The 26460-nt window shown below is 35.6% G+C and overlaps 2 protein-coding genes across 2 annotated transcripts in view; one reads left to right on the forward strand and one right to left on the reverse strand.

The window, feature by feature from the left end:
• The window catches only part of LOC144980504 (uncharacterized), a 17890-nt gene extending 14842 nt beyond the window's left edge, over positions 1-3048 (forward strand). Inside the window, exons 8-9 of the mRNA XM_078928138.1 lie at positions 178-354; positions 1271-3048. Of these exons, the coding sequence (XP_078784264.1) occupies positions 178-354; positions 1271-1630 (537 nt within the window). The 3' untranslated portion in view covers positions 1631-3048. The remainder of the gene's footprint in view (positions 1-177; positions 355-1270) is intronic.
• Positions 3049-8261: 5213 nt separating this feature from the next.
• Positions 8262-25701, reverse strand: LOC144980506 (elongator complex protein 5-like). Its single transcript, XM_078928140.1, has 8 exons — positions 25510-25701; positions 21940-22000; positions 20142-20222; positions 19044-19243; positions 18093-18265; positions 15644-15736; positions 14506-14609; positions 8262-8726 (listed from the first exon to the last, which is right to left on the reverse strand). The coding sequence occupies exons 1-8, from the start codon at positions 25562-25564 to the stop codon at positions 8624-8626; spliced, it is 870 nt and encodes a 289-aa protein (XP_078784266.1). The 5' UTR covers positions 25565-25701; the 3' UTR covers positions 8262-8623.
• Between the last annotated feature and the right edge of the window lie 759 nt (positions 25702-26460).

The following is a 26460-nucleotide window of genomic DNA, read 5'->3' on the forward strand; positions in this document are numbered from 1 at the left end:
TGTTAGTCTTCTCTTTGAGTTAGAAAAATATATTTTTGTGTTGGGTGGATGTGAACTTTTGGGAAAAATTCTGAAACTGGCCGGTAAGGAGAGGGTTAATAACAGTTGGCAACAAAAATACATAATATGTTGGTAAAGTAGAAATTATGTATGCGTTACTTTCATAATCCATTTCAGTTTGCGGCTGGTAAATTCACTCACTTCGTGTACGTGGAACCTGGTCGTTACATCAACAAACAACGACTAAAGGACTACATACGTCATAGCCAGAGGAATGGAGTAACCATCGTGGGCAACCAGTTGAAATATACCACGTTCTCTGTTACACATCCTAACATGTATGCTTTTCTAGAGGTAAGTAAATTCAGTTGAACCAGTTGAAGTATGCCAAGTTCTCTGTTACACATCCTAACATGTATGCTTTTTTGGAGGTAAGTAAATTCAATTGAACCAGTTGAAGTATGCCAAGTTCTCTGTTACACATCCTAACATGTATGCTTTTCTAGAGGTAAGTAAATTCAATTGAACCAGTTGAAGTATACCAAGTTCTCTGTTACACATCCTAACATGTATGCTTTTCTAGAGGTAAGTAAATTCAATTGAACCAGTTGAAGTATGCCAAGTTCTCTGTTACACATCCTAACATGTATGCTTTTCTAGAGGTAAGTAAATTCAGTTGAACCAGTTGAAGTATGCCAAGTTCTTTGTTACACATCCTAACATGTATGCTTTTTTGGAGGTAAGTAAATTCAATTGAACCAGTTGAAGTATACCAAGTTCTCTGTTACACATCCTAACATGTACGCTTTTCTAGAGGTAAGTAAATTCAATTGAACCAGTTGAAGTATGCCACGTTCTCTGTTACACATCCTAACATGTATGCTTTTCTAGAGGTAAGTAAATTCAATTGAAATATACCACGTTCTCTGTTACACATCCTAACATGTATACTTTTCTGGAAGCAAGTAAATTCAATTGAACCAGTTGAAATATACCACGTTTTCTGTCACTCATCCTAACATATTGATATAAGCCTACCCTTTTCTGGACGTAAGTAAATTCAGTAGTTTTAGTAAGCGATGGTAGTTTTATTATTATTATTATTATCATCGTCATCATCATCCTCATTATTATTATTATTATTATTATTATTATTATTATTATTATTATTATTATTATTATTATTATTATTATTATTATTATTACTGTGGTGTCTTTCATAATCACATAAAAGATTCTTTTTTTCTCTCTTTCTCTTAATTATTCTTAGGTTGACAAAGTAAAGGTAAAAAAAGTTCCACACTTCAACTTTAACATTATCATCATACACAACACAAAGCGAGTTCGTCACCATTTTATGAGGCATCTACTAACCTGCACGCTAGAGGAATACTGTATAGCTCCACCCGGTGCCAAAAGCGGATGTGACCTCAACTTGGAGAGAAGTCAACGCTGGGCAAACTGCCACAAATTTGACGAATCGGCCATTAATTTAATTCTGGGTCACTGGCACGATTACAATGTGGACGAGTACTTAATGAAGGATGCGATTACGAAACACTACGACGGGAAGGACGTGACAAAAAAATTGAAAGTGTGTGTACCGCCTGTAGATAGAGAGGAGATTTGAAATGTCGGAACAGTAAAAACCTCATCATTGTAGTGTCTTATCAGAAAAATCAGGTCACGTGAACCTCCTCTATCTCAAAACGTTATTGTGACGAGGCCTTAAAAAAAAAAAGATCAGGTTTTAAATAGTAAAAATATTTAATTTGTAGTCAAAAATATATTATGCAACTTTGGTTAAGCAAATAACAACAGTGAATATAATATTATTAATAGTTTGGAAAACATTTTTACAACAAAAAAAAAAACCCCAAAAAAAACAAAAAACAGACATGGCATGTTTCGGGCTCAAAGCCCTTCTGCAACCAATAACCAAAAAAAAAAAATTAATAGAAAAATATTAATACAATCCACTCCGGATAATCGCAACTTTCGGTTAACCGCAACATTTCCAGAGAAATGGGATTTATGCTATATAAAAGTCAAAGATTAATTGAAACAACTTTCGGTTAATCGCAACAAATTTTTGACTTCAAAAAGTGGTAAATTAAAGAAATCGAACAAACAAAATCTCATGATTAATTTTCATCATCGATGAAATCATGACAGTGTGAAGAATCGAGAGTGGGCGGGGTTTAAGTTTAATGCTACAGTAGTGTATCACCATCCTATTAGAGACAAAGAGGTCGGGCTTTTGCAGTATGGGTTTGTGGGGTCATCTGTGACCATTAGATGGTACGGGCTGGGCATAGTCTACACAACAGGTAGACAATGATAGTTGTAAAGAGAGACTGAGCGATAGCCTTTGTTTTCGGATTGACAACTGTACATTGTGACCAATGAGCTTAGTGAGAGCTTTTTGTCTCTCATCATGGCAAATCTATTTGATTCTTACAAATATTGAGAACAAAAGAGTGAAAGTAAATCCAAACTAAATAAGATGTCGGTTTGAAGCAAAACGGATTTTTCGCTTGCCAAAATCTTCACAGGGCTGCCATAAGGTTTTTCTTTAAATAAAAATTGCTTAGTCTGTGGTGGACTAAGAACAACGTTTACAACAACTGGTTTGATTTTACCATATATTATATGGGCAAAATGTTGCAAAAGTCGACATGAAACTCAACTTTGGTTAATCGCAACATTTTCGCTGATCCCAAAGTGTTGCGATTGTCCAGAGTGGACTGTACATCACTTAAAATTCAGAAAGGCAGCAGAAAAGTATTTCGAGAAATTTCTGAATCATACCACCTCACAAGACGAGCCAAGTACTTTTCTTCGGCCTGCCTGGATTGTAAATGATTTATATACATAAATGCTTTTACTGCTGACGAAGGAAGGGGTTTGGTCCCGAAACGTTCCGTGTTTTGTACTTTTTATTCGAAGCTGTTATATTCAGTTTTTTGTTCATTACTTTTCACAATCAACAATCCTAGAAGCTTAACATCACTTTATCTTTAGCCAAGCTTATGTTTATGTTTAATGAAGGACAACCGTGACGAGTTAAAATTTCCTTTTAATCTGGTTATTCTAATCTACTGTGGAATGAGCCGACTAAGGCCAGTCGGGATAACCATAAATTGGTCACTTTTCTAACATCTTTATACGATATAAATATATATGGGGGGGGGGGGGGTAGTGGCTGAGCGGTTAAGGTATTGCACTGTGACCCGGAAGGACCCAGGTTCGAGCCCCGCTTCAGGCACTTTCGTTTTTTTCCTTGAGCAAGATTATTAACCCCCAATTTGCTCATTTGGACAACATGGGTGATTCATGTTGACATCAGACATCTTGTTTGATGAGTTATCTATATTCCTTCGTGGAATGCCTAGGCGACGATATCTTATGATGTCGTTGCGTAAAAGGCATAATTTTTTTAATTAAAAAAAAACAACAATATATCTTGACTTTTAAATAGCCTGCCCCAAGTCCTTTTTCTAAAGTATGAGGAAGTGTCAAATCTATCAAATGATGTACATTTTACTATATGTTATGTTACAGTGAATGACATAATCAGTTGGATGGTGAAAAGGTTTGAACGGAGATATTACCAAGTTTAGTTAGAAGATCGATTTTTATCCAAAATGGGTTCTTGTCATAAATGATTAAATCAACCTTTTTGTACATTTTCAGGAAATATCAAATCTTAATTTCACTTCTAAATATTTCTTACAGCTAGTCAATTTGAAAAAGTATGAAATTTGAGAAACGTTGCTGGATACCTTTCCCATACATCTGACAATAAAAAATCATCCAATAGGATTCAACAGTCGTAACGTCACTTCCTTCATAATGACGCATGGTAACTTAGCAACACTGGCTCTAAACTATCGGAACAATGGCGGTCGCCCGTATGAAATATTTCTCTGGCGAGCATAAAGGGTATCCAGAGGGAAAAAAACACATACATTTGATCATGTTTTGACTTTTACACATCCTGATCACAAGACATATGAAAAGTTATAGCCAGCATGAAAAATAAAAAGTAATGATTATCTTTGTTTAGAACCAAGATGGCCGCCGTTGCCGGGCGCGTGACATCAGACTATTGAATCCTATTGACTTCAAATAAAGATTAAAATGCTCTGGGGACATTTTCTTTCAGAAAATGCAAATCCAAAATTTGCCCCTTCCGATTGATTATGTCATGCACTGACATATATTTAAATTTGTTAATTAATTTTCAATATAGGGGGCACATTTGAGGGCTGGTCTTAGTAAAATAATAATAATAATAATAATAATAATAATAATAATAATAATAATAATAATAATAATAATATAATAACAATAATAATAATAATAATAATAATAATAATAATAATAATAATAATAATAATAATAATAATAATAATAATAATAATAATAATAATAATAATAATGAAATTCCCTTTATTCATCCCATAGGGGACATTTGTCTCTAGGGTCTATTCCAAAGGAAGACTGACTGAAATAACCGGGCGTCAGCCGCAGTGCAGCGCCGCAAATTGAGCTGGGGCGAGGTGACTTGCTCAAGGCCACACAAAACAGTGGCAGGTGATCGAACTCGGTACCTTTCCGGTACGAAGCAAAGACCGTACCGCTCAGCCACACTGCCCCCAAGCAACCCTATTCTATCCACATCAAGGCACCTGGTTAACTCCAATATAATACAATGGAATCCTGATAAAGCCAACACCACATAGATAAATAACAGAAAAAGTAATGGGTGCCAGCAAGAGGTGTTGAGTTTAAGCTGACTTTTGACTTTAAGAGTGTTGAGTTTATGCGGATTCCACTGTACCATTTTTGAGACGGTAGTCCTATTATATTAGGTGACCGGCCTCTCAAACTGGCTATTATGTCAGATTGAATAAGATGTCGAAAAAGGGAAATAAAAGTTTAAGTAATTGAAATTATTATATATATATAATAAGGTTTAAGCTTTGGTAAAAGGGATAAGAATAAATATAAGAATAAAAAATAAATACACAATATCACTTTACAGTCACAAAAAAAAAAATTAAAAAAAGAAAGAATAATGAGTAAATATTTATCATGGGTGTGCTTGAGAAAACAGACAAAATTATGAGTGTGAATGACAAAAAAAAATTTTAAAAAAGCAACAAGAAAACAAACGTTTTTTTTGTTTGTTTTATGTATGCTTGCGATTATTTTGAGTGCTGTTGGATGTCTTTATTGTTATGTATATTCATGTTGCATTGCATAAATAAAAAGTATGTTTCCAATGAACAAAAATATCGTTTATTTCGATTTTTCATTAAAGCTCGCTGTAAAGTAAAGTGAGTAAGTCACTTGCTTTTGTTCTTTGTTTTACTCACTTCCGTCTGGATGGATAAGAGGCTGTGCTAAAATGACCTTTTAATGAAGTTTATCACAACAAATACATTTTTTTTTTAAAAAACCCAATTCTAAGTTATTTTGATAAACTAAGGAAAAACGCGCTTTCACAGGTTTCTCTCTGTTAAGTATTGAGAGAAAAAAAATGATGATATAGTATCCAATGGACAAAGGTGAGACTCTGTCCACACTTTTTCAAACCTTTGAGTAACAATTTCCGTTATTATTTTATTGGAGCTTGACCGCCAGTGTTTGATTAATTTTACCCTATTTAACTGTACGGCTATGTGGTCTAGTGGTATGACACTCGCTTTCAGAACGTGAGGTCCTGGGTTCGAGCCTCGCATTCGGCGCATAGTTGAGTCCTTGGAAAAGACTCTTTAGTCATATTCTCTCACTGTACTCAGGTGTAAAACGAGTACCTGGCCGTTAACAGCGTTGTCTTTGTCCGAAAAATTGTAATATCGCCTAATAGGCGTTATGTCCCGTCCTACATGTTAAATGTTGCTGTTGACCCCCAGGAACCCCTTGTAAAGCGCTTTGAGCACATTTAGTGGATATTGCGCTATATAAAAGATCAATTTTTAAAATTGTTTTCATACGTTTTAGTAACAATTTCCGCTATTCTATTGGAGCTTGACCGCCAGTTTTTAAAAGTTATTTTACCTTATTTAACTGATAGAAAGCTGATGAAAACAAATTTTTTCCTTGGTTTTTCAGAATAATTTAGCAATGGAGTATCAATCTGTGATGAACGTCACAAAATGATCTTTACGCACAGTTCTCATGTCCCGTCCTCCATGTTAAATGTTGCTGTTGACCAGGGACCCCTTGTAAAGCGCTTTGAGCACATTTAGTGGATATTGCGCTATATAAAGCTCAATTTTAAAAAACAAATTTATAAAATGCACTGCTGATAACTAAGAACTCATTCACATTTGAGTCAAAAGGATAGAGACAATATAAAATCCTTTTCAAGAAAACAGGGAGATGTTTTACAAGGGGAAAAAAAAATCATCTCCCAAAACTATACATGTCATTTGACTGTTTCCTTCCCAGCCAAGAACTCCGGCCAGGAAAAAAAATAATTATGTAAACCCATTCTAAGGCATTCCCAGACCTAGACTCATCACAACACGACCAAACAGCCAGCACCCAGCAAAATCAAGAACCATCTCTTCCAAGACACCTTCATACCAACAAAGACCTCTCTCAACTAAAACTACTGGCACAGGACAGAGAGAAATGGAGAACCATCTCTATAGAAATCGTTAGATCCACTTGAACAAAAACAGTTCACGGCAAGCGCCATTAGGACTGCGACGCCTTATTAATAATAATTCCAAGGCAAAGACAGAAAACAAGATGGAAAACAGGTATCAGGGGGGTTAGATAACACAGCAAGTGACCCCCCTGCCTGCCCACTGTGGAGGTCAAAGACCCCATCCAGCAACAATGTTGATACGTCCATTATGCACTGTATACATATAACATGGTGCGGCTATGTGGTCTAGTGGTATGACATTCGCTTTCGGACCGTACTCAGCTGTAAAATGAGTACCTGGCCATTAACAGCATTGTCTTTGTCCGAAAAATTGTAATATCGCCTAACAGGCGTCATGTCCCGTCCTACATGTTAAATGTTTCCGTTGACCAGGGACCACTTGTAAAGCGCTTTGAGGACATTTAGTGGATATTGCCCTATATAAAGCTCAATTTAAATTTAAATTTAAACTTTTACAAACTTGGCAACATATCACTGTCACACTATTTTATCACATTATTATACACCACGACATAATTGAATACAATAGTCTGATGACACGTCGCCCAGCAACAGCGGCCATCGTGGTTCTAAACAAAGAAAATCGGTACTTATTATTCTTCATGCTGGCTAGAACTTTTCATATGTCTTGTGATCATAATGTATAAAAGTCAAAACATGATCATATTTATAATGGATACACTTTTATGCCCGTCGGAGAAATATTTCATAAGGGCGTCCGCCATTGTTCCGATAGTTTAGAGCCAGTTACTAAGTTACCATGCATCATTACGAGGGAAGTGACGTTACGACTGTTGAAGAGTATTCCCCCGCTCCCTCCAACAGGCATAACATGCCATTTGTGATTATCTTCACTAAGCAAAGCTGCAACTTACAGGATTGTTTGTTTTGTTTTTAAGGGTTTTACGGCCCTTGCAACACATTTAGGTTATATGAGCGCCAGTAAAAAGTAAGAAAATGGGACAGTAAAAATCTCTAGAATTACAATTAAAGCACCCAAGAAAAAGTAAGACATAGGGGAACTGAGAACAAATAGGGATCAGATGTAAATTCCAAGAGCATACCACCAATGTACTTAGCTTGAGATCACCTATAAGTCTCATCCGGACACAAGCACAAAATCCAACAAAGAGGAATACATTCAAATGCTTACACTATACATTCAAAATAACAAATATAATAATACATAACAGAGAAATGATTTACAAGGAAAAAAATATCATCTCCCAAAACAATAACTATGCATTTGACTGTTTCCCTCTCAGCTAGGACTTCGGCCAGGGCCAGGACAAAACCAAGTAATCTCATTCCAAGACAAAGACAGAAAGCAAGTTGGTATGCAGATATAAGGGGATAGAAGACACGGTATGTACCCCCCCTGCCCGCTATGGGAGGTCAAGAACCCCACCCAGAACTTACAGATTGAATCACTATGTTGATGGATCAGGCAAGCAGTAGTCGAGTCAATCTGACTACGCTTGAATAGGCCAAGGCCTGTTCTGCGAAACAAACTTCACCATTTCACCATGCCGCGTCAAAAAGAAAAGAAAAACAACTCCAATAGTGGATCTCATAAATTTTTCATAAATTTTATTTTTGCATATTTGTTACCCACTGTCTCAAAACAGTATTATGTTGGGATGAACAGTAACCCAAAAAATGAATTTAGAAATAAAATCATACAAATTTCGAGCATTTTTGCAATGTATGAAAGAATAGTATTTATTCTCCATCATAACGAAGAGAAACTAAACCCAAAATTTATATTTGTGGTTATAAATTGAATTTTCATCATTTTGAACATCCCGACATAATACCGTTTTGAGACAGTGAGTCACATTTTTTTTTTAAATACAGATCAAAATATTCAGTTTCATACATGTTTTCAAATATGTTGCTACTATTTACATAAATAATTTGTTCATGAAATTCGTGTCAAATGTTCAGATCGTCATCGGGGTCTTCCTCGTCCAGATCATCGGCATCATCTGCCTGGTAATAAATTCGACCCTGGGACGCAGGCTCATCTGGATTGGAACTGAAATATTAAAAAAAAAAAAAAAAAAATCAAAGAGACTTGAGCTTTTACATAGCGCAATATCCACTAAACGTGCTCAAAGCACTTTATAAGGGGTCCCTAGCCAACAGCAACACTTAACACGAAGGATGAGACATGACGACTGTTAGGCAGTATTACAATTTTTCAGACAGAGACAATGCTGTTAACGACCAGGTACTCATTTTACACCTGAGTATGGTGAGATCATGTGAGTAAAGAGTCTTCCAAGGACTCAACTATGCGCCGAGCGAGGCTCGAACCCAGGACCTTCCGATCCGAAAGCGAGTGTCATACCACTAGACCACACAGCCGCACACTTGAGTACGGTGAGAGAATGTGAGTAAAGAGTCTTTTCCAAGGACTCAACTATGCACAAAGCGAGGCTCGAACCCAGGACCTTCCGATCCGAAAGCGAGTGTCATACCACTAGACCACACAGCCGCACACTTGAGTACAGTGAGAGAATGTGAGTAAAGAGTCTTTTCCAAGGACTCAACTATGCACAGAGCGAGGCTCGAACCCAGGACCTTCCGATCCGAAAGCGAGTGTCATACCACTAGACCACATAGCCGCACACTTGAGTACGGTGAATGTGAGTAAAAAGCCTATTCCAAGGACTCGGCTATACAAACACAATGTTTGGTGTTTAATCTGATGAATATATAATAATAATAATAATAATATATCTTTATTGCCCTGAAATAAGTGGCAATTTGTCATTTGGTTACACATTTATAACAATACAATATTGACATAGACACACTCACACAGAGGCTCACTAGTAACATAGTAGTCATCGGAAAAAAAAAAAAAAAATATATATATATATATAATCCATAAAATAAATGTGTATATATTTCTAAATGGTAACTTCCCATTATTTCACAATGCTTCATTTCTCTCTATGAACAGGTCATGTAGAACTTTATTCCAATTTCCTACAGTACAAGTCAAGTTGTCTTCTGGTAGAAAACGTTTTTGTTCTCACAGTGTTACAACATCATAAGACACTGCCTATTCCCAGTTACTCATTTACATATGGGTCAAATAACTTATTCAGAACCATATAAGGCCAAAGAAGCCAGGGTCATCCTGCTTTCTGAGTGGTAACTCACTCAACCCTAACACCGACTATATCCGTAGTTTACCTGGGTTACTTTTACCCCATACCTATCTATTTCATTTTTCTGACAAATGTGTGGTGGCCCAGGAAAACAGGGTATAATGTGAAAAAATAACTTTTCTTCATGTTTAGGTTTTCTGATAGAGCAGCTTTAGCTGATTATCATGCTTTTTAAATTATGTTTCTAGCTTAATTAGTGACAAAATTAGACAACTTCAAAGCGGATGACACCTATGGCAATGAAACTGAGAAAAACGGATTTTAAAATTGAACTTGTATTTTTCAACTTTTCGAATCAGATAACAACTTAGAACACAAATAACATTAACAATTACAATAAAAATTGGGTATATACATACATAATGATACTAAGGCAATGAATTATATTACATTATATGATATTAGAATTAGTATTTACAAGCAAACACACTCATCTCAACTGGTCTGTCTCCGAAAAAGCGAGTCAAATAATTTGAAATAAATGACACTTTTAAAAAAAAGGTTACCATCTCTCTACCACTCTCCCATCCATCCATGTTATACACTCACCCAATTTGCATTCCTGTTTTGACACACATTATATTTAATTGTCTTTAACACCTATGACAATTAATAAATTTATTTAGTCTAAATTACAAATCATTTATTCTTAGAACGTTTCGTTTTTGGAGCCTCGCTTTCCTCCTCTTCCATGTCCACCTCACCCCTCTGTCTGACATTAAGTTCCTGGACTGGTCGTGGAGCAACAATGTCCTGGAACGGTTCCTCAACAAATTGACGAATGTCATTATATAGATACCACTGTCTCTGAAGAGTGAGTCCGTTCGGTTGGATTTGGGGTGGTAATTCATTCGGAATTGGTAGGGGAACTTTCAAGAGTGAATGAATAATTTCTTCTGAATTCACATTCACTTTGGTGATCACAGATCCAGTCGAGGTGAAACGAAAGTGATGGAACTTCTTAATGCCAATCAACTTTGAAAAAAATTTTGATAGGTGTTTAGTCCAGTCAAACATTGGAACGAGAATGTCTCCCTCCTGATTGCCACAAAGTTGAGCAGAATTCATCACAGATGAAGAATTAACAACATCTGCCACATCGTTTAGCGTATTAATTTTAGTTTTTTTGTAAAGTCGCTTGATCAGGCCAAATCCACAGTCAGGACTAAATTTTGTATGTCCAGTTATGAGAAAACTAAGATTTACTGAGGAATGTTGACCAGTTATAACTCGCCACAAAAGATACCACACCATGGCAGAATTATTATTTTGCCCACTACAATTATCCGCATGCAAATGAAGATGTTTCTCTCCCAATCCATAATGTTGAAAAAAGTAATGGAGCAATGAAATGACACAGTTGGCCCCTTTGCCAGTGTTGAATTCCTCATCGATGAGGAAGTTGACTTGACGTGTCAGGGCCTCACAGTTGACACCGAAAAGACCACATCGACGAGGAACCTTGAAGTAGATGGGGCCTGGTTGCAGAGGGTTGGAGGGATACATCAGCTGCTGGGCGAAATCAAAGCTGTAGTGCACAGTCCCATCCCAGGAGCAGGGTTCCTGTCCACTAAGACTCATGCCGAGAGGGAGATTCCGTTTCACCTCATGACAGACCGTTTGGTAAAAAGATCTCTCCTGGGTAACATTCAGAAGATGATCCTCGATGTCCTTTATGGCTGCGGATTTTGCATGATCAGGGAGATTCGCTGAACGATTGACCTTTGCCAAGCCTTGCTGGCAAATGAAACAGAGATCAGTTGCAGGTTTCATGGTGGTGACAAAGGGAGTGAGTCTTTGCCACAACGATCTAAATGTTCTCTCCGCAACTTTACGACTGCTGGTGACGTCAACAGCTGAACAGTATTCTTTGTAGACTTTCTTTTTGGTACAGTTTGTTGGTAGAAGTTTTACATCACTCACCCAATGATGCGGGGTTCTTCCTGGCAGAGTGATGGCATGAAGATCAGCGTAGTTACTAATGAAAGTGGTTACTTGCTGAACATCAGAAATGGCCAGTGTTTTAGAGGGCAGTTTTTTTGTGCTTTTGTGTACACGTGGTTCAACACCATTAGTTTTTAGGTGAGCGATGAGGGCATCCAGTTTTCCTTTCGCAATGCAGTGAAGAAACATAAACAAATCTCGACAAATTTTAAACCCATGGTGAAAATAGTCATTCCTACTTCTTTGCCTTTTTTGCTGATGCTTTTGTTTAGGACGACAAGTTTCAGAAGACAGGTGGATGGTGCATTCAAGTTTACTCAGAATGACAAGGTCAAGCTCATTATGCACCATACCTTGGTAGTGCAGTCGAGTGTCCTGGAGAACAGTAGGGGAAAACTGGAGGTAGCATGGAGAGCCTGAATTCAATTTGCAGTTGCATGGTTTGATATGAGGATCAGCAGGTGGTTCATTAGGTGTTGTAGTGGGAGTTTCCTCTGCAAGTGTGTGAAGAATAATGTTGACTGAATCCACAATGGGACAGAATGCATTTTCTTCCTCTTCAGTAGCACTTTCCACATCTGAAATGAAAACAGAGAGAATTTATGTAATTAGATTGTATAATAACTATCATGAGATATATAAATGCAACTATAGTATAGCCTATTTTAAAACTTTAAGTTTATGTCTATGATCTCACTCTCTTTACCTTGTCATTGTTGTTAGATACAATTCCTAACTATTTTTTTAAAAATCAGAAATAGGACTGAGAATCTAAATATCAATAAAAATACGAATTGATGCTCGTAATTTAATAGTTGTAGGATCATGTTAAAAACGTCTGAAATATCTGCAATGAATATGAATCAATAAGAAAAGTGGTAAAGAGATGAAACTTATGCTGAGTACTCTAGTAGTAATAGTAAGACTGCGTTTGAGAACAGCTCAAGTCGAAGTTGCATATAATTAGAATGAGGTGAAAGATCATTGGATTCATGTGATAAATTTATAAAAAAGGTAAAAACAAAGAACTGATAGCATTTGGAGTTGCCCTGACATTGTTAAAGACTAGATTTCAGTCACATCAGAGTCTTGTTTACTCGAGGCCCTACTTTCATTTTCGTCACCGGTCAGTCCTGAAATTTGGCACTCGACCGACCAGCCCAAAACAAACATTTAAAGCATAAAATAAAACTCACCTGGGCTTGTTTCTTCATCAGATGACGAATCTTTGTCTTCGATTCTTGAAGAAAAGTAATCATTTATCATTTCTTGGTGAGCGGCATTGTCTGTTTTGTTAAGATTTAGCAAGAGTGCGATGGAAGAATCGTCGAAGAACGCCATGATTGTTGTGGTTAGTGGTTGTTGTTTACCGTAGAAACACTAAAGGTTGAGATACTAAAAAAGCCTATGTAAAAAGTAAAATTTGTAAATATGCATAAATCATTTTTAAAATATACGTATGAGGGTTTGATTTTTTTAAATGAGTCGTTTTCAGGTTGAAAATAGCTGTTTTTGTTCTATTTTCAGCCCTTTTTAGGACACCAAATTTGTATTTACTGAACGGTGAACCGTGCCTAGGTTTACGGTATGCGCAGTACAACACAAAGAAAGATAACCATGCGCACAAGGCAATAATCAAGAGAAGAAAGAATTTCCTTTTCATTGATGTGCGATAGTCGAGGCTTCAGACCGGCGAAGAGGCAAATATTTTCAGTACAAAGAGGTCGGTTCAAACCCATCCTCCGCATCAACTTGGATGGAAATTTGTCAATGTTTATCGACACCCACGTCATATAAATATTAAAATAAAAATATTTATGGCTTATTATCATGCAAATGCTTTCACATAGTTATAGATCGATAATCAGAGATAATCTTGAGTGAAAAAACTCAATTTTGATAGTTTACCCCAAATTCATCTATTTTAGCCTGTTACGGCTTTTCGTGTCTTGCGTCTTATACCCGATTTTGCTGGGCCACCACACAAATTATAGGCGTAGTATCAAAGCTAATGTTTTAGTTTTTGCATGTTAATGACAGTTGAATAAACTTATCTATGTACATGCTCATTTTTAATACAATTCTTCCAATTTTGAAAAGTAGCAACAATCTTTTAGGATCGAGTGAGTTAAACAAAAAGTTACAATATTGGATAGAGCTCTAGTCCATTAAAAAAATCTGAAATTGATTTCCATCCATTTTTAAGTGAAAAGATTATGAAAATTAGTTTTAAGAACAAAGGAAGCAGACAAATCTTAATCAAAACCTCCACAGTTTACTTGGCATCCAATTTTGCGAGCTCGGAGGAATCAGATATTGTGTTTTAGAAATTTGGAAATAATAGTTTGTTAGGGTTCTTTTCTTACAGAATCATATTCCATCTTAAACGGCATATGGGCCATATGAAGGGTATTCATTTAACACTCTTATATTCACTATTTTAAAAATATTGTCAAAAAAAATAAAATAATAAATAAATAAATATGTAAGCCAAAATTTATTCAGCATCAATGTCCAAGTTCCAAGTTAACTCTTTTAATCTTAAAAAAAATTGATCAATCTATAAATAAAAGAGGGTCTTAATTTCTAAAATATTGCGTCAGAGTACCTTTTAGGGGGAAGACTATTTATAATTCCGGAATGGCCCACATGTCCTTAGAATCGACCATATAATTAAATCTTTTCACAAACCTGTCTTTGAGGTAAGGAAGTACAACCTGGCTTCTGGCCTCTTTCTCAGAGCTTGTCAAAGAGAGGTTGAAGGTCAACTGGGATGTTGGGTCATTTTCGTCAGACTGTTGATGTAAAATCAAATTTAAAACGTGAACAAATACAATCAAAGCTAATCTCAGTAAAGTCAGGAACTGTCTGTTATTTTTTTAATTGAAGAGGGGTGGGGGGTGTGTATTTTTGTATTCAATATGACTACTTCAGACATGAATATTTTCTGAGCTCCTCAGCATGCGGATCCGTCATTTGTCTCTATGGAAGACTTTAAAAAAAAAAAAATTATTCCTTTTTCGCCACGACATCATAAGATATCATCACCTAAGCATTCCACGAAGGAATATAGATAACTCATCAAACAAGATGTCTGATGTCAACAGGAATCACCCATGTTGTCCAAGTGAGCAAATTGGGGGTTAATAATCTTGCTCAAGGAAAAAAAAACCAAAGTGCCTGAAGTGGGGCTCGAACCCGGGTCCTTCCGGGTCACAGTGCAATGCCTTAACAACTCGGCCACTTCGCCCCCCATGGAAGACTTAGTTAACACTAGAAAAAATAGTCCTTGAGAGCCATAAGGTCCATAGCACTGCAATGTATCCTGGTTCCTATAGCACTAAACAGACCAAAGCAATTGCTTTAGAGCTTTTTGAGCTTTATATAGCGCAATATCCACTAAATGTGCTCAAAGCGCTTTACAAGGGTTCCCTGGTCAACAGCAACATTTAACATGTAGGACGGGACATGTGTATTACAATTTTTCAGACAACGACAGCGTTGTTAACGGCCAGGTACTTATTTTACACCTGAGTATGGTGAGAGAATGTGAGTAAAGAGCCTTTTCCAAGGACTCAAATATGCGCCGAGTGCGAGGCTGGATCCCAGGAACTTCCGATCCGAAAGCGAGTGTCATACCACTAGACCACATAGCCGCACAAATTGCTTACTACTATTTAAGTAGAATGCTAATCAATTGCAAAGTATACAAAACAGGGACTTGAACCCAGGACCTCCAAAGCCTTAACTTAACCACTCGCTCCAATTATTAAACCTATGAATAACATGAAATTCTCATCTTGACATTTCTAGAATAATTTTGACTAGCCTGATGACTTGGTTCCAGTCTACTTGTTTCCATCTTGTTGAGAGGTTGGATGTCGTGAATGAAAAATTGGTCATTTATCCGGAACACCTCTGCCTGAAAATAAAGTACAAAAAAAAATGAATCTAAATATGAATATAATGACAAAAATCAATCTTTTATTTTTATCTAAATGTAATGCTGCACAGTCAGATGTCACTTATTGTGCATTACTTTGGGGATGGGAGTCCTAATAGCTCAGTTGGTAGAGCACTCGCTTCACACACAAAGGGACCAAGATCGATCCTGGGTGTAGTCAAGATTTTTTCTGACCCCCCCCCCTGTCCACCCAGCAGTGAATGGGTAGCTGAGTATGTTAGATTTAGCGGAAAGTCCTTTGCGATAGACTAGCGTCCTAACCAAAGGATAACAAGCAATTGCTATTGTCCATTTCATGCTATAGAAACCAGGGGATAAACTCTGGCTCCATGTTCCCAATGGCTCTGTACTTTAACTATGTTAGGGGAGAGGTAGAATGATATGTTTTATTTGCTCTCTGACTGGATTCTTTTTCAACCATCGTGTTTTTGCGATAGAAACTGAGAATTCTCAGAAAACATAATTATCCCAAGTTTGCCAAGACCAGCTGATGTGATGTTTTGTTTTCCCATTGAAGCCTGTATTGTGCATAACAAATGCTGCAGGCTTGTGAACAGTACAGTAGGTCTTGTATTTATTCCACCCTCTGTAACTCACTCAATCCTAGAGATTTTTGCTACTTTTCAAAATTGGAAAAAAATGTATTAAAAATGAGCATCTCGTACATAGATAGTTTTATTCAACTATCATTAACATGCAATAACTAAAAACATTCGCTTTGATACTACGCCTATAATGTGTCTCAGAAAAATTTAATAAATAGGCATGGGGGTAAAAGTAAGCCGGGTAAAGTACGGATAAAGTCGGTGTTTGGGTTGAGTGAGTTAAGACGTGTCAATTAATGATGACACTTGTCAAGCACCATTCATTGCTTATAGTTCATTTCCTTTGTCATTCTGCAGTTTAAAATTTTTTTTTTCAATTTGTGCTGTACAAATGAACTCATGTTCTTTATGGGACATTACCTTTGGCGTACCTAATCTTTGAAGTTCCTTTACAATTCAAATTTATTCAAGGCAATTATAAGTGGAATATCCATGTCATCTGTATACATGAAAGATTCTTGAATAGGTTAAAACTGATGATCCTGCATTAAACATTTTGATCATCTGTTTCTGTCAAGCTTTATTCAATTGGAGTATATTTTTTAAAAAAATATCTAAAAATGCATCTTGCACCTTTTATCGAAACAAATAAGAGGACTAAGATAAACTTATTCATTTATTTTAAATATAAAAAAAGAAGCGTCAAATTCAGAGGACATGCAAAATAATAATCATGCGATCTTATTTTCTAGCCTACAAAAATGCTGGTAGTCAATAAAATTCATTCATCCTCACACTTGTATGCCCTGTAACAATAAGAATCCTGCTACTATAATAGTTATGCCACCTTATGGTTCAATTATAAGTAACCTATTCATTTCTATTCGTTGTCTGGAGGAATGGTTACACGTCCAAGGAGTTTTGAACTGGAAGAGAGGAAGGTGTGGCATCAAGACTTCTGCGTCTCTTTTCTCTATTGAAGCTTTAAAAAAATTCATTACAAGCTTTCAATTTAGAAAAGTATGTGAAGAATTTTTAATAATTATACCAAGATCCAGATGTATCTATATTAGCCAAGAAAATGTAGAGTAAAATAAAGAGATTAAATGTCACTCATATACCAGATACAACACAAAGTAAATAACTTTTCACCCTTTAGCCTTCTTCAGAAAAACATAGATAAGAATAGGAAATATATTATATATTACATATACATTTTATTATGCAAATGTAATATAATCTTTCCGAAAAGTCCTTTACTTTGTGCTTACTTACTTACTTATCCGAACCAGCGACCACCTGAGCTCTAGCCCTTCGGTCTTGTGCCATGACGTAGAAGTTAGACGTCTTTTGTAGTTGTTCCAGGTGACTATAAAGTGTGTTACTGATGCTTGGATTTGGTGGGAGGAATGTGCATCTCAGGTCTTCAAGAGGTTGACATTCAAGCAAGTGGTGTGTTACTGTTTCATTGGGGTGTTGACATAGGGGGCAGGAAGGGGATGTGTCTTTTGTAATTTTGCTTAAATGGTTGTTGAGCGGTATGTGTTGTGTTCTTAGTTGAAAGATGATGCTTTGCTGGTGTCTTCTGAGCTTAATTTTTTTTTTTTTTTTTTTTTTTTTGTGCTGTATTTTTTACATGAGTCAATTTTATTCCCTTTATTTTACTTAATCAGAAAGTTGAATCTATTACTAAAAAAAAAACAAAAAAAAACAACAAACAAGAAAACAAAGAAACAAAAAAAACAAACAAAACAAACATAAACACTCACTGATTTGAGCACTTTGCCAGTTTGTCTGCAATGTTTAACGTGACACACATATGTTCCAAGCGGTCCAGGACTCAGTTCCAACACACTGGATGCTTGGTGTGTCAGCAGGCGATGTGTACTCTCCTCATGCACATCTCTGTGTAACAGGGCAACCACTTGGTGAACTGTGCTGACTGGAACATCAGAAGTAAAATAATGAATTAAAAAAAAAAAAGGAAGATAAAAACTCCTTAAAATAATTACATGAATAGTTGTCAAAATAGGGAGCAGGCAATGGTTTTAGTTAAAGATCTGAAAAAGTGAGATTGAAACAGAGTCAAAAAAACAAACAGAGGAAAAAATGGACTTCACCGGGGATAGATCACAATCCCTTTATGTGTGAAGCGAGTGCTCTATCAACTGAGCTATTGAGAGTCCCAGAGCCAGACAACGCAGAAAGAAAAATACAAAATAAAAACATCCCCCCCAAAAAAATTGGCCTGCCGGGGATTAAATCCGGCACTGTTTCATACAATCCTTTTCAGACACAAATAATTCAAATTTTTGCAAAATTATGAAAAACCTGCAGTATTCTGTATTCAAACATCAATGTTTATTATTCAATGCTTATTACTGTCTCTATCCCCTCCTCTTTCCCAAACCATCCTCTAAAATTCTGATAGTTAACAATTTCGAACAACAGACTTCAAACTAAAAGGTACAATAAAGACCAAAAGAAAAAAGAAAAAGTACACATACATTAAAATCCCTCTAAACTGCCATGTCCGTAAACATGGGCATATTCTGGAATTAACAAAATGACGAAAAAAACAAACATTTTATTACAATAAATATAACACAGTCTGTATTTGTCATTAATGCATAGCAAATAAATAAAGTCATGTTAAAAAGAGTTCTGTTTTTTTTAAATACGATATAAACAAAAGATTACTTAATAAATAAACAACAAACCTCCACTTAGTTTATGTATGGCCTGACAGACAGACGGAGTGTCTGATAAAAATAGGGGAGTGCTTAGAGAATCAAATACAACAGCTACAGTCTGGTGGTGACTACCCAAGCTCTCCACCAGTTTGTAAACCTTGTTGAATATATCATCATTACCATCCTGTTCATCTTGACAAGGATTCATCGGTTGTACAAATTTCACCCTGCAATTTATTGGAAAAGTTAAGACGATATGATTAGTCTAGACAGATATTTCAAAACTCCAGGACAGGATATGATTTCAACCAAATATCTCCTTGAAACGAGTAAAAATTAAAATTACCATGCAATAATTGTCAGTTTATTGTTTTGTTTTTGTTTTTGTTTTGTTCTTTTTTTCTTTCTCTTATTTTTGGACCAAAGATATATCAAGATTATCATTGTCAATTTATCTAAATTCAGATAGCAACCAACCTCAAAGCATTGAATGTTAGACACAGAGAAACCAGGAACAATCCAGCAACTCATCAAGCAGTTGTCAAATAAAATAATGCAATATCTACAAAATTAGGAGCGTCATTAATGCTTGTGGTAGCAGTGGTAATGTTGATGCTGACGGTTTTGATATTAGCAGTATGGGGAGTGGTGTTGAAAATAGAAGTTATGGTGATGATAATGATAATGATGAATATCATCATCACCATAATAATAGTTTGTTTCGGTGGCATACACTGGTCTACTTTCAACATTCTCAAAATTACTATTTTTTAACGTTTTCCTTTTTTTTTTAAAATTTACTGATCACAGATTGTAAAACTGTGTCTAAGTCTTTCAAACTTAAATATTTGTTTGATCATCATCATTATCATCACTAGTGTTATAATTACTAATATTATTATTATTATTATTATTATTATTATTATTATTACTATTAAAATATCATTACTATTATTATTAATTACATCATCATTATTATTATCATTATTATTATAATCATCATAACCATCATCATCATCTTAATTATTATTGTATTATGAAAATCATCATTATAATTTTTTCAATAAAAGGCACAAAGTAGAACAAAGTTTGAGGCAGAAGGAAGAGCCAAAAGAGTATTCATACTTATGTTGAATATCGTGAGGTAGCCAAGTCTTGAAGAATTCCGGAGGTCTCTCTTGGCAGGTGACTATGACATGGGACAGTCTGAAAAATAATCGATGAGGAGACATGATTTAACTCTTTCAGTGCCATTGGGCGCACTCCATTGGTCGCACTGTGCGGCCAGAGCAGAATCTGTTCTACTGGCCAATGGTTGCACAGTGCCGCCGGTCTTGAAAGGCAAAAACAATAATGTAATCCAATCCAACTTTCTACAAAAGTACTATCAATTGAACCAATGATATCATTTCTTTCATCAGAACATTCATTTTACCCCCTAAGGGGGTATTTTAATAGAGATTTTGCACCGAATTTGAATGTCGCTTTGTCTTAGCTTGTCATTCTCATGCTGCCTCAATCAGGTGTCAGCGATTTTGTGATGGAAATGCGAATCTAACCTCAGTGCTCAAAGAGTTAATGTGGAAAAAAAAGAGGTGGAGGTTTTGTGTTTTAGGTTAGATTATGCAGATCTCAAGGATTTGTTTTGATTAGGAATATAAATCATGTTTAGAATGCATTATTTCCGTGGGTCAGGGTTGTCCTTTGCCCAAAACAAAAAGGCTGAATTATTTCACTTAATAATAATAATAATAATAATAATAATAATAATAATAATAATAATAAAATAATAATAATAATAATAATATAAATAATAATAAAATAATAATAATAATAATAATAATAATAATAATAATAATAATAATAATAATAATAATAATAATAATAATAATAATAATAATGTACATTTAGTATAGCGCTTTCTATGCAATTGCATCTCAAAATCACTCACTTAAGGATAAATATCCATGTAGGATCCTATTAACTGTTGTCTTTAAATAACCAATAATTTCACAATTATAAATTCAAAAAAAAACAAAAAAAACTATTCAAGTTTCTGGTTTAAAAAGCTGAATGTTGGAAAAAGATTTCAAAAAGCCGGTTTTCCAGCTTTAACCAGAAATGGCCACATTCTTGCTGACTCTAACATTTTCTTATCAGTTTTCAATATTATTGAGAGATGTATTTTCTTAGGCTTTGAGCCCCTCTTTCACACATCAAGGCCCTGGCTACGACTCTCAGACTTCCTCCAGATAAGGCAAGCATTCTGTGTCTGCTTGCAGATCGTGTGGTAAGGCATTCTGCTGTCTTCCCTTTTGTCTTTTTCTCTGACTTTGAGCTATTCAAATAAGAGCCTGTCTTATGGTGTCCGTCGTTTGTCCAATCATTCTACAACGATGTTCCAAAAATTACTTTTCCTAGTGGTCACTGTTGTTTGTAATGCCATATTTCTTCATTGCTGACGATGTTTTTCCATCTAGGACTAGATCTAATTAGTCATAACTTTTGATTACATTCCAGTTGAAGTGAAGAAGCAAAGTTTAAATTTTAATGTAAAGTCTTTGCTTCTCCAAATATTTTTTAAAATCACAGGGAGGATGATTTTTATTTTTTTATTTTCGTCTTAATGTCAGAACCTTAGACATCTCATTTCTCTTTAATGTTACCATGATGAGTAAAGGTGTCAGACAAAGCAAGAAAGAAAAATACAAGGAAAAAAAACAATCCCAAAAAAAACGTCGACCTCCATAAGAGATCGAACGTCAGACCTGATTATCGGTAATGAGAAGGTCTGACATTCGATCCCCAGTCGAGGTAGACGATATTTTGGGATGTTTTTTTTTTCTCGTATTTTTCTTTCTTGCTTTGTCTGACATCTTTCATACACACTTGTTCAGTTCTGTATCAATTGTTAGGGACTTACCTCTGAAGTAAATCTGATATAAGATTCAAGAGTAAATATCTGCCACAACTGTCAACCTCATCTGAAACGATAAATATATTTAGGCATCAGTTTTATTTTCCAAAGTTTAAGAAGTCACTTTGATTTTTAAATATGCCATACACAAAACCATTTTAAAAAAATATTAAAAATCTTATGAGTCTTCATCATATAACAGATGCATAGGCACATGAATGAATGCAGTTATGTGAGTGTAGTAGATCAGAGCCAAGAGACACATAAAGCCGGAGTTTATCCCAGTTCCTCAAGCATGAAATGGAAAAAATAGCAATTGCTTGCTACCCTTTGGATAGGATGCTAGTTTATCGCAAAGTACTTTCCATCAGATCTAACAAACCCAGCTACCAAATCACTATTGGGTGAACAGGGAATGAGGTGAGTAAAAATCTCAACTTAAACCAGAATCGATCTTGGCTCCTTTGTGTTTGAAGAGAGTGCAATACAAACTTGACCCCCAATAACGTGAATGTATTTTCAAACATTATGGAAAGCAAAACCGTAGTCAAAAGAAATCATTTCATTTGATCATTAAAGCTTGTGCTATTTAAAATAGAATTGCTGATAGAATTATAAAATATCCAAGAGCATTTTAGTACTGTCAAGAAGAGCTCTGAGTTAAAGTAAACGCAGTGGCTAAGCACACGGCACACTGAATTTAGCCTGCTGGGTAGAGCGTCGTGAATGTGGTGGGTGAGGCCAGACCAGGTTCACAGCATTCAGGCTTGATTCTTTGATGGCAGTTATAATAATAATAATAATAATAATAATAATAATAATAATAATAATAATAATAATAATAATAATAAATAATAATATAATAATAATAATAATAATAATAATAATAATAATAATATAATAATAACGATAACAATAATAATAATAATAATAATATATCTTTATTGTCCTCAAAATAGTGGCAATTTGTAATTTGGTTACACATTTATGACAATATCATATATTGACATAGACACACTCACACATATGCACATTAGTAGCATAGTAGTCATCTATATCTATTCGGAAGATTTAGTGTATCGTTATAGCCATTATTCAAGTTTCAGTCATAATCTTTTCAAGCCTTTTGTATACCCAAATTGTTTATGACATAATTTTATCTATTTTCAACAAAGTTCCACATTCTCTATTTCTGCTTTATTTATATTCACTATTTTACACACTTCAATAATATTATCCAATCTAATTATGTCTGTCATCAGCTTGCAGTGAGCTCCATCTCCTTCTCCTTCCCTCGTCTTTATCTGCCACTCAAATGCATGCACATTATCTCTTTTACTAAACACACTAATTAATGCAGTTCACTCACGGCAATCTGCTCCCACCCCTTCTCTCTTATTCACCCCCCCCCCCTTCCACCCACCCCTCTCTCTCTCTTAGCTACTCACTTGCTGATTTAGCCTATTTTATATTCATATTCTTCTTGCCTCCTCATCTACCCCCTCCCTCCAAGATCTTTCTGCAAGAGCTGTAGCATTTTGAAATTTTGATCCTTTTTATTTGGTCTGGATTCCTTGTCTTGTGACGAAGTACAAGGGCTGTTGCTTGACCTGTGTTGTCTCCGTATACATGATTGTCTTTTGTCACTTCTCCACTCACTTCATTTCTAGTAATTATATTTTTTTCTCCGTCTTATTAACTGACTCATTTAGGTACTGATAGAAAAATCAATAAAATATCAATATAATCAAAAATTTATAAAATAAAAATCTTTATGCCACACAACTCTACTGACTCAGCAGACTTATGAAAGGTCGATTGTGTACTGACCAGATTGCCACTTAAAGAATAATCATAGAACAGGCATTGGAGTGACAGTATCCTCTTTATGCCTGTTTCAACCAAGAGCCTATCAACACCCAAATCAGGAGGCAGAGATGGGTCAGCCATACACTAGGAAGACCAAGGAACAATGCACCCACCACCAGTCCCTTGATTGGAACCCCCGAGGGACACGAAAGGTGGGGTGTCCAAAACAGACATGGAGGCGCTCACTGTCAGAAAGCAGCTTCTAACGGTGATCACACTTCTGTGTTATGACGATCTATACAGGATGCAAATTACTTACTTCAATCATGCACCATCGCAAATTCACCCGGAAGCTTCGTCACAATGCACCGTTCAACTAGATGCTCTGCAGTTTTGGGTTCTTGACCACAACAGGTACACGTTGGACAGGTGGCAAGACCCCACTGATGTAGTGAGCGTGCTGTTAAGCAGGTTCTAGACTGAAGCCGATTGGCTAACACTAACACCCAATGTCTCCTCTTGCTGGTGGGAAAGCCTGGCAACGTCTCCCCCAGTTCTTTTATAGTAGTGTGGAGTTTGGCATGGCGTATGCCATTCAGGTACCAGGTTGGATCTTCATATCAGGGAGGGCCGTTCAAGTTCGAGGCGCCTGCTCATAGTAGGCCGGACATCCCGGATGGTCTAGTGATCTTTATAGATCTTTCATCAATTAATTTTTAAAATAAGAATACTTATCCAATAGTGAATTTAACAACAAGGGGGAGGGGAGGGGGTGGGGGTTAATCTAAAGTTTCCGACAGGAAAAAGAACGTTTTAGTTTTAGTTTCAGTCAGTAGTATCGCCGGAAAGCTTGAAACAAATTCGTGGAATTCAATAGAGTGTGCAAGAGATTGTATTGTTACACGGATAAAAGCAAAGCAAATGCTTGTCTATTTTAAGTGTACAACATGAATGGTATGAATTTGAATGGTTGTCAATACTGGTCCCCCAGTCCCTACCAGCAGCCACCGAACTGGTTTTTGATTGATCGAAGTCGAGGTGCCTGACTGGCCTCTCTACACTCTCTAAGTAGGTACTTTGGTAAAAAATTCAAATTGGATCGAGCTCAATGAAACCTATATCATTTTAAAGTGCTTTTCAACACGATTCTAATGATACCAAAATTGTGAAAATCAGATAAGCAGAAAAAAAGTTATGTTAGTTTAAAGGCTGAAAAATGGTCTTCTATTTGCCCTTGTTATTTACTGACGGACTTTGTGACCTGAAAATTGTTGCATTTCCGGTAGTAACCACCATTTGGATTTCAAAACTGGTCTAAAATGGCTGCTAAGATTTGAGTAAGGATTTTACTGAAACGAATTTCATGGATGCGGTATACAACTTTGCCCTGAATTTAATTTTATAAAAAAGTTAAGATGTTAAATAAACGTGCCAGCATGAAATTTTGATTTACCAAGTTCTAATCTTTTAATTATCCAAAGCTAAATTATACCCTATTTTATCCATAATCAAAAGTTATCCTAAATTGTCATTGATTTTAAAATAAACTACACCAAACGATAGAGTACTTTCTCCTGAAGAAAATAAGACATCAATCATTAAAATCCATCCATAAACAAAAAATCTATGGAACTTTTTCTGAGACCCATCACTCAAAAGTCCAAAAAATCGGGTCACAGCCACTAGGCCATTTATCGGCTCCCTGCTGGAGGGCCAAAAGGACGTTTACCAAAAAAGTACCTACTCTAAGTCTGAGTGTAATATTACCTGTGATTAGGACGAACTTGCTTTTCTCTTGTCCATTCAGTAAGTCTTGTAGCATTTTGACACAAGTAAAACTTGATATTTTATTTCAATCTAAAATAAAGGAAATGCTACAAGAGATTATTTATTTTGCTGAAGTTGTACTTCGAACGTGGTTTTCGAGTTGAGGAAATGTTTGTTATGACTTTTCCGTTCTTTTTCCTGTTGGAAACTTTAGATTATCCCCCCCCCCCTTTTGTAGATAATTCACAATTGGATAAGTATTTGTATATTTCTTATTTTAAAAATCAATTGATGAAAGATCTATAAATGTTTATTGACGATCACTCTTCATTCATTTTTCTTCCTATTCATCTTCTTTAAACAAACAAACAAAAATAATAATAAAATAAAATAAAAATAGTATTCTTTTGTTTTGCAAGAATTTCGGTCATTGTTTTTATTTTTCAAGTGTATCCCATGTAAACAGTTCTAGTTTCAGTATCGCCGGAAAGCTTGAAATTAGGGTTGCCAGTTTGGCATTTTAAATGCCAGATTCCAAAAATCTGGCATTTTTGAAAACCGTTTGGCATTAGAAAAATCATTTGGCATTTGGCATTTTCATTTGGCATTTTCTTTTCTTGTATATTATACTTCAAATGACACCTTTTCTTAATTATTTCTAAACGCGTAAAAACAAACATCTTCACATTTCTTTTTCATTCTTAAAATCCAACCGTGGTGTAGTGGTTTAGCACTCCACTTAGTAGTCAGTAGGTAAATAATTACCCCAACAGGAAATTTAGTATAATTCAAAAAAAAAAAAAATAAAAAAAAAAAGAAAAGAAAAAGAAAAGAAAACACGCAAGCCACCAGGATATGATAGTAAATTGTCTATCAAAAGTGAGTAGTTTTCTTAGTGGGGGTTGGAGTCAACAGACTTTGGCATCTTTTTGAGTGTTTTGGCATTTTTTG

The sequence above is a fragment of the Berghia stephanieae genome, chromosome 10 (assembly GCF_034508935.2).
Source record: "Berghia stephanieae isolate SIO BIC M18660-M18661 chromosome 10, UCSD_Bste_1.3, whole genome shotgun sequence".
In the NCBI taxonomy this organism is placed as follows: domain Eukaryota; kingdom Metazoa; phylum Mollusca; class Gastropoda; order Nudibranchia; family Aeolidiidae; genus Berghia; species Berghia stephanieae.

Bases quoted from the DNA above. Each gene is read 5' to 3' on its own strand.
- LOC144980506 (XM_078928140.1), bottom strand. From the start codon at position 25,564: ATGCTACAAGACTTACTGAATGGACAAGAGAAAAGCAAGTTCGTCCTA. The intron at 22,001-25,509 runs GTAATATTACAC...TTATCGTTTCAG, and splicing joins CAAGTTCGTCCTAATCACAG to ATGAGGTTGACAGTTGTGGC. The intron at 18,266-19,043 runs GTTTGTTGTTTA...CTGATGTTCCAG, and splicing joins CATACATAAACTAAGTGGAG to TCAGCACAGTTCACCAAGTG.